Source organism: Sinocyclocheilus rhinocerous, unplaced genomic scaffold (assembly GCF_001515625.1).
Source record: "Sinocyclocheilus rhinocerous isolate Xijiao unplaced genomic scaffold, SAMN03320098_v1.1 scaffold1163, whole genome shotgun sequence".
Taxonomy (NCBI): domain Eukaryota; kingdom Metazoa; phylum Chordata; class Actinopteri; order Cypriniformes; family Cyprinidae; genus Sinocyclocheilus; species Sinocyclocheilus rhinocerous.
This window is the reverse complement of record NW_015642328.1, coordinates 677,256-688,722: the sequence shown is the minus strand read 5'-3', so window position 1 is coordinate 688,722 and position 11,467 is coordinate 677,256. Positions and strand designations below refer to the sequence as shown.

General features: G+C 40.6%; 1 protein-coding gene across 1 annotated transcript in view; it reads left to right on the top strand.

Annotated features, from left to right (window-relative positions):
• Nucleotides 1-10,632, top strand: part of gabrr2a (gamma-aminobutyric acid type A receptor subunit rho2a) — a 31,773-nt gene extending 21,141 nt beyond the window's left edge. Inside the window, exons 4-9 of the mRNA XM_016572700.1 lie at nt 3,525-3,748; nt 5,598-5,680; nt 5,777-5,917; nt 6,665-6,817; nt 6,923-7,134; nt 9,672-10,632. Coding sequence (XP_016428186.1) covers nt 3,525-3,748; nt 5,598-5,680; nt 5,777-5,917; nt 6,665-6,817; nt 6,923-7,134; nt 9,672-9,983 — 1,125 coding nt within the window. The 3' untranslated portion in view covers nt 9,984-10,632. The remainder of the gene's footprint in view (nt 1-3,524; nt 3,749-5,597; nt 5,681-5,776; nt 5,918-6,664; nt 6,818-6,922; nt 7,135-9,671) is intronic.
• The last annotated feature ends 835 nt before the right edge of the window (nt 10,633-11,467 follow it).

Here is an 11,467-nt window from a genome sequence, read left to right as displayed (position 1 = left end):
TTTTTTTTTTTTTTTTTTTTTGTGATATAAATTCAAGATGGGAATATCTTAATGTTTAGACATTGTGACCAGTGGGGGCGGGGCCGAGAGCCGTGGGAACGGAGCGAGGGCGGTGGAGTAAATGCTAATTCACGACACCTGCGCCACTCACCGGTCTCGAGTCCCAGGGAGGAGCTCCGGAAGCATAAAAGGAGGAGTGACGACAGTGTTGGACGAGAGAGGACCAGGCCTGGATTTTATTTTGTGTTTTTTGTGCGGCAGTCGTCCGCGAGGGGCTGCCGCTTTACTTTCATTTTGTGTTTGTTTATTTGATAAAAGTTTTGTTTAAATGTTCGCCGGTTCCCGTCTCCATCTTCTCAAACTACGAACTGTGTTACAGGCACATTGAAGTAAAGTCTGTAAAACCCTGACTTCATCTCAGCTGGAGGGACAGGCTCGATTGCATCCTTCGCCAGTAGGACAGCAATCTCGTCGCGCAGGGGAGGTCGCCTGGCGAACTGAATCGCGTAGCCGAGTCGAACTGTCCGAATGAGCCAGCGGGATGGGTTGGGCAGTGCAAACCACGCCTCCAAGCTCCGTACGAGTGGCACCAGAGGGACAACCGATGCACCTGCGGTGGTGCAGCGGTGGGAAGTCGTGCTGGATGGCACAGAAGGCATCGCATCCTGGCTCATCACAGCAGGACTCCCTGTGTCCCTGGAGGGACTGGCCAGAGATGCGTGGAAAGGCAACGCGTCCCTGAGCCGCGATCTCTTGGGCGCTGGCGATAGGGGGCGTCGTGGGCGAAAGTGAGGAGGCAGCGCGTCGCTCACTGTCAGCCTACGTGCCTGATAACCCGGAGGAAAAGAAAACTGCTTTTTTCGAGAATGTGGGTACCGTTGGACCAGCGGCGGAACAGAAACAAAAAGGAACAAAGGATTCTCCGCCCGACCCTCCTCCGGTGGAAGGAGTGGCGCTGTTCTCGCCATTTTCTGAAAAAGAGCAGCTTCCCACATCTCCGGGTTGCCCGTGTCAGGGCCGCTTTGATGTCTTTTTAGAGGACTTAGGGGCCGGCTGGGACACGGAGGGCACTGCAGTCCTCCGAGAGGCTCGACGCAACGGCCTTGACGGTGTCTCAGCACGGGGCGGAGGTGCTCTCGAGGACGAGCAGGCTGAGGCACGGCCCGCGGTGTTAGCTGGAGGATCACGCCGGGGCTTGATGCAAAGTCCTCAACAGTGTCGCCGAATAGGCCAACCTGCGAGATGGGAGCGTCAAGAAAGCACACTTTGTCGACATCTCTCATCTCAGCGAGGTTAAGCCAAAGATGGCACTCTTGGGCCACAAGCATGAACATCGCTTTCCCGAGGCACCGTGCCGTGACTTTCGTCGCCCGATGGGCGAAGTCAGTCTCTGTGCGCAGTTCCTGCATCAACCCCGGGTCGGAACTACCCTCGTGCATTTGCTTGAGTGCCTTGGCTTGGTGGACCTGCAGGATAGCCATGGCATGCAAGGGCAGAGGCGGCCTGGCCCGCAGCACCGTAAGCTTTGACCGCGAGAGCGGCCGTCAGCTTACAGGCTTTGGACGGGAGACGCAGACGATTACCCCAAGTGGCGGCGTTTTGCGGACACAGGTGCACCGCAACCGCTCTCTTCACTTGGGGAATGTCTACATACCCCTTAGCCGCCCCGCTATCGAGGGTAGTGAGGACGGAGGAGGGAGACGAGCGACTTCTGCCCGTAAAAGGGGCCGTCCACGACTTCATCAGCTCCTCATGCACCTCCGGGAAAAAAGGCACCGGCGCACGGCGTGGTTGTGAGCCGCACCCCGCTCCAAGAAACCAATCATCCAGCCGCTAGAGGGCGGGACTGGGAGGCGTGCACACCTCCATCCTGATACTCGTGGCTGCCCGGGAAAGCACGGCCGTTAACACCCGAGATGGGCAGCCCTGCAATCTTCATCCTCGGGGGATGATAGCCCATCCCCCGCGATCGACATCCAATCCTCCAGCGGCGCACCGAATGAAATGCTGGGACCGTCACAAGCCGGGCCAGCAAAATCACTCGGGAGCTGCACGGGACATTCGCTGCGGGAGGAGTGAGAGGTCCGCGGGGACGTGCCCGGCGGAGAAGCTCTCACTGTGACCCTCAGATCTCCCAGAGCTCTACCCGGCGGTCCCCTGCTCGTGACAGGGAAACCGGGATGGGTAGAGATATAGGGTGCCGCTCCGTTACCCGTGAGGAAAGAGAGGCGAGATCGCAGCGAAGCCATGCTCATACGCTAGTAATGAATGCATGGGTCATCCACGAACGCAGCTTCAGCATATTGGATGCCCAGACACTGAAGACAACGCTCGTGACCATCGACAGAGGGCAGGTAACGACCGCAACCAAGAGAACACGGACGGAACTGCATCTTTAAAAAGACGCGAGCCGTTCGTGATGAGAAACTGCTCTTTTAGTTGAAGCACCCAGGGGAATCGCTGAATCAACAGGGACACCGCTGTTTGTGCCGTCACGCCAACCAGGAACAGCTTCTTTCTTCCAGTCAGAACGAAAAGGCTTTGTGGAGAAGAAATCATTCACCCACTCGGCTCTGAAGCAAAAATCTGAATGAGTGGATGCACCTGTCGCCTATTTATACCCGTATGCATGGGGAGTGGCTCAGGTATGCAAAATCCACTAGCCAAAATTCATTGGCGTTTTCTCTGAAAGTCAGAGCTGATTGAGGCTCTCAAGTAAACGCCCTATGTCGTCACGACATAACTCGTAGTGACCGACAGATAGGGAGCCACTTTTATGATACTTCAAAAAGGGCACAGAAGTTCTAGTCCTCGTTTATGTTTATTTTGCATCAAGATAATGTCCTAATCACACAAAATCTTAATGGTCATAAAACAGCTTTATCTTATTAATGTCAAATATAATTCTATGATTTTGGGGTCAAATGTGTCAAGTTCCCACGAGATTAACCCAAGTATACACAACTGCTCAAAAGTTTGGGATTGGTAATTTTTTTTTTCGAAAAAAAAAGAAGTTTTTCATCAAGGCTGCATTTATTTGATAAAAATACAGTAAAAACGGTTATTTAGTGAAATTTTAAATACCTGTTTTCTATTTAATTTTTAAAATGTCTGAATTTTCAGCAGCCATTACTTCAGTATCACATGATCTTTCTGAAATCATTTTAATATGCCGATTTGGTGCTCAGGAAACATTTATTATAATCAATGTTGAAAACGGTTTTGATGCTTAATATTTTTGTTGAAACTGTGTTTTTTTTTTCAGGATTCTTTGATTAGAAAATAAAAAAAAAACAGCATTTATTTGAAATAGAAATGTTTGTAACATTATAAATGTCTTCACTGTCAGTGTTGATCAATTTAATGCATCCTTGCTGAATAAAAGTATTAATTTCTTTGAAAAAAACATCCCAAACTTTTAAACAGTTCAGAAAACAAGAATGGTAGAGCCTCCTCTAAAAATCATTATGCTTTAACTAAAAACTGTGAAAACTCTCACAATTCCTTTTTCTTCATCTGCGCAGGACTTTACTATCACATTATACCTGAGACACTACTGGAAGGATGAGCGCTTGTCTTTCACCAGCACCACAAATAAAAGCATGACTTTCGACGGGCGCTTGGTGAAGAAGATCTGGGTTCCTGACGTCTTCTTTGTCCACTCTAAAAGATCTTTTATTCATGACACCACCAAAGAAAATATCATGCTGAGAGTGTTCCCTGATGGTCACGTTCTTTACAGCCTGAGGTAAAAAAGCAGATTATCTACACAGGCATTTCTGACTTTTAAGTGAGCCATTATAATTCCAATTATTTGTAAGTTATGTACATATGTATAGAGTTTAAATGTATTTATGTAAATGTACTTATACATATTTATTCTAATTCCTTTTTATTTTGTAAACTGTAAGAAAAAGTTAATATTTTTTCAGTTGTTCAGCAGTTACTACATTTCACCTTCAAGCAACTTAACTACTGCATGTGGTTTCATTTAAATATGGTTCGAAAACAAAAGCAAGTCGCTGGGCTTAAGCATTTGCATATTGCTGCGGTGTTAAAATTAGAACGATGCTTCTGGTCTGTGATGTTTTTGCTGTGTCTTTTGTGCTGTGAATTAAAAATTAGGCCAAGCTACCTGCGTGCAGGCAATAATCAAGGGCTAGCGCTGAGTTCAAAGTCAAATTTCAGACACTGTTCTGGCTCCAGGGAAAGTGTCATTATTGATGGGACTGGCCCAGATTATTTCCGTTGTCCGACAAATGATGGACACCACTGTAGAGAACAGAGGAGAGAAATACGGAGAGAAAAATGAGACGGTCTTAGTGTCAGTTCAGTAAATGGCGCTAGTGTGCCATTCTTGACTAGCATTACTAAGCACATTTACATCGCATTTACATTTTTATTATTAGCAGGAGCTTTCTTACCAAAGCTACTGTCATTCCAAGCCCATATGATCTTCTCTTTTTTTGTGGAACATAAAAGGAGATGTTTAGCAGAACGTCCAAGCTGCTCTTTTACGTCCATTATAAGGAAAAGAGCAGCTTGGACACTCTGCTAGAAAACTACTTGTGTTTCACAGAACTACCATCAAAAACACTGAAACTCAAAACCCCCAAAATAAAAGTTTGGTGTAATTTAAAAAAATTATGAAGAAACATATTACTATTGTGTGCTAAAATGTACTTCTTTAAAATAATACTAATACTGATATTATTTTTAAAGAAATGTCATACAGCCAACATATTTTTTTCCGTGTTTTAATTTTGTAGCGTCTGGACCAATCAGACACACCATTTGTCAGAAATTAACGTTCTTAGAATTGACAGACAGTTGACCCTGAGAGGTCAGCTAAATATCTACAGCTGATCTAAATATTTATAATTAATTATAACTAGTTATGATTAATTATTCATATTTCCCCATGAGCTGATTCGCTACAATTTATACAGTTCTGTTGTGCAGCATCTTATTTGACAAAAAAATCTGTTTTATTGTAAATCAATTATTTTATTTTCATTTGATTACATTTTAAAAGATTGATTACATTGTTAAAGTCTTCATTTTATTAGCCACCATTTTTGATGATAAATTAGTCTTAAATCATAAAACACAGTACCCAGAAGAATGGAAAACATGGAATTTAGGCGTTAAAAAAAAACTCTTTCCATGGAGACCTAAATTAAAAGGCATCTTACTCTGTGGAGTTTGTGAACAAACAATTTGTTTACATTCATTCTTAAGGTTTAACAAACATATGGAAAGCATTTCTTTCTCTATTAACTGTAAATTAATATTTATGATAAATATCAATGTATGATATGAAAAAAATATTGTGATAATTTTTGGACATGTTGCCCAGCCCTACAAGTAAGTCATACAAGTTTGGACATGAAGGTGAGGAAATGATGACAGAATTTTCATTTTTGGGTAAACTATCAATTACCAATTTCATTTGAAACCGCATATGAAAATTCCATGGATTTTGGGTTCGAAAAGTGAATAAAGCAGGTGTCTGTGTGGAATATGATGAAATATAATGATCTAAGACGGTGGGTTTCTGTATTTTCATCCGTGTTATACATGGTTCTTGTGCCCAGGGTCACCGTTACAGCAGCCTGCAACATGGACTTCAGCCGTTTCCCGCTGGATTCACAGTCCTGCTCTTTGGAGTTGGAGAGCTGTGAGCGAATCATTAATTTGTGTTATTTTTAGTGCGGCACATGCTCAATTCACTCTGCCAAGTTAGTTTTTCCTGAAATGGATCCTTCTTTTCTAGACGCCTACACGGATGAGGATCTGATGCTGTACTGGAAAAGTGGAGATGAGTCTCTGAGTATAGATGACAAAATCTCTCTCTCTCAGTTCCTCATACAGAAGTTTCACACCACCTCTCGACTGGCTTTCTACAGCAGCACAGGTATTGGGGGATTATTTGTCAAGTTGATTTATTTCAAGAAGTGTGACCCCAAGACAGATTTGGACACTTAAGTCACACTTGAAAGTGTATGAATGGTATTACATTAAATATCAAAGCAAGCGGCATCTGACTGCAAGCATATGATGCTTTCCTCAGAACTAACTTTAATTCTCTGAGCTGGTTTTGCAGTGACATTTAATCAACTGGTGCCACTGGTTTATCAGATTGTGTTCAACAACCACAATGTGTCCTAATGGACAATTTGGACAATGTGTAAATATTTGTAAAATTTACAGTCTAGCAAATGTCTTTTTTAAATATTTAGCTTGTGCTGTCTTGTTTTAAAATATACTTCTGTTCAAAAGTTTAGGGTCAGTAAGACTTTAATGTTTAATTAATTTAACTGTAATTTCTATTTAAAATTTAATCAAAGAATCCTGAATAAAAATGTATCATGGTTTCCACAAAAATATCATATTATAATATAATATCAAATCAGCATATTAGAGTGATTTCTGCAGGATCACGTGACATTGAAGACTATAGTAATGATGCTGATCATTCAGCTTTGCCATCACATGAATAAATTACATTTTTAAATATATTAAAACAGAAAACAGGTATTTTAAATTGTGAAAAATTTTAATAATATTTCACTATGTATAGTACAATATCTCAAGTGTAGCTAAAGTGTTCACTAGGTTAATATGTGACTCCATCTGTATTTTTATCTCTTTCTCTCTTTAGGGTGGTACAACCGCCTGTATATAAACTTTACGCTTCGCCGCCACATTTTCTTCTTCCTGCTGCAGACTTATTTCCCTGCCACACTTATGGTTATGTTGTCATGGGTATCGTTCTGGATTGATCGCAGGGCTGTTCCAGCCAGAGTTTCATTAGGTAAGATTATCGCAAAATCAACATTTTTGCCTCAGGCGTCAATGTTGCTTCCTATGTTAAGTTACGCACCTGCAGATTTTAACAGGATGTGCTGATTTTATCAAGGTATCACCACGGTGCTCACCATGTCCACCATCATCACTGGGGTGAACGCCTCCATGCCCAGAGTCTCCTACATCAAAGCTGTGGACATTTACCTGTGGGTCAGTTTTGTATTTGTGTTTCTGTCCGTCTTGGAGTATGCAGCAGTCAACTATCTGACCACGGTCCAGGAGAGGAGAGAGCGTAAGCTCAGAGATCGAGCAGTTAGAGAGCAGGTAAAAAAAATAGAATTGGTTAAAGAAACAGTACACACCAAAATGAAAGTGTATGTTTTTTTTCCAAGACCTCATGACATGAAATGGAGGGTTTTGTTGCTCTTACTAGTCCATATTTATTAGCTTTGATGGTAATCTGAATGCTAACATACAACTTAAAATGAGCTGGAAAATGTGATTAAAATCAACAGTCTTTCTATTCTAGAAAACTGTTCCAAAATATTGATAAAAATATAAACATTTCAATGTAAAGTATGTTTTACTGTTGTCACATGACCTCATCATAATGCATATTTAATTTGATTAGTTCTGTCATATCAGATCTCGGAAATAAATGTTAATTTGCTAAATTTATTAAAGTATGTATGTGTTTAAAAAAGTCTTCAGTTTTAGCAGTCCAATCAAATAATGAGTCAGGAAAGAGAATTTTAAGAACTGTTGAAAATCACACCTGATAGACTACTAAACTGGAAATGTAAAGTCGAGCATATTTTTATACTCGTTTTACATTATGCAGTGTTTTCCAACTGTAAATCACTACTTTGTCATGACGTCATGACATTTTCTGTGTGACCTCATTATGTAAATGTAAATAAAAATAGAGTAATTTTAATCCCATCTTGCATATTAATAACTCTTGTAATTTCAATCAAATATTCAATCATAACACAAAAGATTGTGTGGATATTTTGTCCGACTCATCCATTAATAGAAAGTCATGTCCACCACATTGCACTGTGGGATATTGTACTTCACACAGTGTGCACGTTTTAAATTTATGTCTGTGCATACAGAAATTTTGCCTACAATGAACTGTATACAATATACATACTTAATATTATAAACTACTCATGTTAAAAGGCTATTGGCATTTTTTTTTCATATTAAAAAGCTATTGGCATGCCTTCTATATAGAGTGCAACAGTGCCCGCCAACTTTATCACTGGCCTTGGTTCATGGAAGTATTTTTCGCATTTATTTTTTCCCCATATGAATTTTCAGAGGTCTTTGTTTAGGAGTTATATGAAATGAACCAAGCCATCCGGCTAGGATGTGAATTATTAAATAAGTTTCAATAATGTAAGCTGTTGGCTTCAACAGAATCATATTTCAATCGATTAGCAACCTCGTAGCTCACAGTTTATAAATTATTATTAAAAATCAGGGCCCGTATTCACAAAAGATTTTAACTTAACACTAAGAGTGCTCCTAAATAGCAGTAAAAGTCTTTTAGCAAAGAGTTTACTCTTAAAACCAATTCACAAAGCTGCTGAGACAAACTTTTACTAAGGAATAGAGAGAAGTCTTAAAGTCGAAAGCCGAAAGTTGCTGCTGACTGTATTTTGGCAGTAGCAAGTTCCTGTACTTGCTTGCAGCAGCAGCAATAATCTACAACTACAGCAATAACCAACAGCAGCAGCAATTCAGCAGCAGCGTAGTAGATCTATTCCGCCAAGACCAAATACATTAACATTGTCATATCCATCACCATGCTAAAATCTTCCGAGAGTTGTCATGATTGAAATATAGTACATTTTGATTTCATGCGGACTTTAAGCTAAGAGTAAGGGCGGAGTTGACCTGGTTGCTATGGATGATGTCAGCATGCTTACTTGCTATGCACACAGTGATTGGCTGATAGGGGAGAGGTCTCTATCAGAGATTTATTCATAGAAATATTGTAGAGTGCAATATTATGTTGCCATATTCAAATAAAATGCAGGCTAATTGTCACTAATTAAACAAGTATATGTTCAGCTAATTGTCAGCCTCTTACATGTATGCTTCTCATAAATATAAACAGCTTTTTAATTAACAGAGTAGAATACTCATGGCTGATAGTAAGACATGCAAACGTAAAAGAAAATCAAACTGGACACAAGAACAGCTGTTACTTCTTGCCCAGCTGGTTAATGAAAACAAGGATATAATCAAAGGACAATTTGGATTTGGGATAACCTCCAAAACCAAAGGTGATACCTTTTTAAAAACTCAAATATTTCCAAAAATGTTTACGTTCCGAGGCAGATTTTAGGATTGTTTGTGGCTTGGTCTTAGTGACTCAGGAGTCCTCTTCACTACTCCTAAAGTTTCACAGATTTAGGAGCTAGTTTTAGTGCTAAAACGCTTTGTGAAATACTCTTAGAGCAAAATTTAGGAGTCCTACATTTAGGACTGACACGCCCATTACTTTTAAGATTTTCTTCTAAATCGGCGAGTTATGAGCTACTTTTAGCCTTAAGATGCTTTGTGAATACGGGCCCAGTTCTGTGGAGAAAAATAATTGAATCTTTACTTCTATAACTCAACTGTTGCGTTCCATATTCGACCCCACATTTTAGCAGGAATTACATCAACACAGGAAAGAAAAATTGTGTCTTAACACATTCCCTCTCTCATCACACTACTAATTGTTGAGTAATGTTGATAAGATAGTCAGCCATCAGCTAATATACGCCAACTGATAATTTGCCCTTGTTAATGATCTCTCTCTTTGTTCTCTGTTCTCCCTGATCGCCCAACTCAACCTGTTGCAGTCATTGCCCTGCGCCTGTGGTATGTCCCACACCAGGACCATGATGTTGGATGGGACCTACAGCGAGGCTGACACCAACAGCTTGGCTGGCTACACAGAAGCTCCCATGGTTCCTGAGGAAGTGGTGCCAGAGAAACAGGAGCACATGGTGGTTCACCTGTCAATGAGCAGCGAATCTACCAACACTAAGAAAAAGGGCATCCGCGGCTTACGCATCATGCAGAACACGCATGCCATTGATAAATACTCCCGCATGATCTTCCCAGGAGCCTATGTTATTTTCAACCTTATTTACTGGTCGGTGTACTGCTGATCGTTCTCCAGCTACATCCATCTTTTACTCTTTTTTTTTTTTGGACTTATGGAGGTTTTATACAACCATCCTTGATATTTTGATGCACATCAAACATTGGCTCATGTGATACCAAACTGCAGTTGTCACTTTTCATAGGCAAAAAGACTGGCGAAATGCAAAGTGAAGGCGGGTTAGAAAGCGCTTCATATAGGCCTTTTCAGGTTTATGACAAATTAACTGTACAACACTTATCAGACTTTTGTACGGGCTTATGTGTTTTCTCTTCATGTTTGCGTCATTGGACTATTAATGATATAGTATGTACAGAGCAAGAAAGTCTGGTGTTAGCTTCTCTTTTAAAGGTGTACTAATTAATTTTGCCACGGTTTTATAACTAACAAAAATGATTAGTTTGAACAAATATGTTACACACTCACATGAAATCCAGTCATATCGTTGGCTTAGAAAATACAGGTGTAAATACATAATGTGGGTTGCCATGTTGAGATCATGACTAGCTGTGTTGTGCAATTTAAGCAGTTTAATAATAAGTTAAAATATTTATTTATTTATATAGCAATAATAGCATAATTTATACAGTTTAGCAGTGCTCAAGGTGCTCTACAAAATAAACAAAACAGACATAAATCAAATCAAATACAACATACATATTGGGGTGCTTTCACACTTGGTTCGATTGCTTTGTCCGAACCCGAGTTCGATTGCTCCCCACTCCCTCTGCATTTGGTACGATTGCGTTCACACATCAGCAGCGAACCGTACCGGAGTTCACTTGAACCGTACCCCAGACCACCCTTTTTAAGCGGACTCCGGTACGGTTCGCGGGTGCGCACCCGAGTTCGGAAGACAGCGTTCACATCATCCAAACGAACCGAACTCTGACGTCAATCGAACCCGGGTGCGCACCAAAAGTGCTAGTGTGAAATCACCCTTAAAGACACAACCTAACGTTCCTAGAGTTAACAGACAATAAAAACTATGAAAAAGAACAGAACAAAACTAATTTATTTAACATTCTTAAAATTATTTAGTGCACTTTTAAGTCTATTTGCTTATCTGCACAATGTCCAGTTTTATTTCATTTAGGCAAGACAGTTTGTTTATGCAAAGGCAATCACTCATGTTAATGTATCGTAATTACCAGTAACAAGAAAGAATCTCCTTTCAGTTTGAGGTTTATTTGGATGTATGTTTATGTGGTGTGTGTATGTGAGTGTATTTGATACCATCATATTTCTCATGCAAAATAAATAATAATGTCTTTACTGTGGCTCATCTGCATGCACATTACATTTTTTATCAGTTTCATTTTTTATCAGGATTGTATTCCAACCTGAAATCAGTGCAAAGCTTTCATGTAGGCAGTCAGTGCAAGCTAAAGGTTAGTTTGTGATGAAACAGTCTTGAATACATCTTGAAATTGCCTTGCTTACAACATCGAACACTGAAGGTAATGGTTCATTTTGGCGGGATGATTTTAT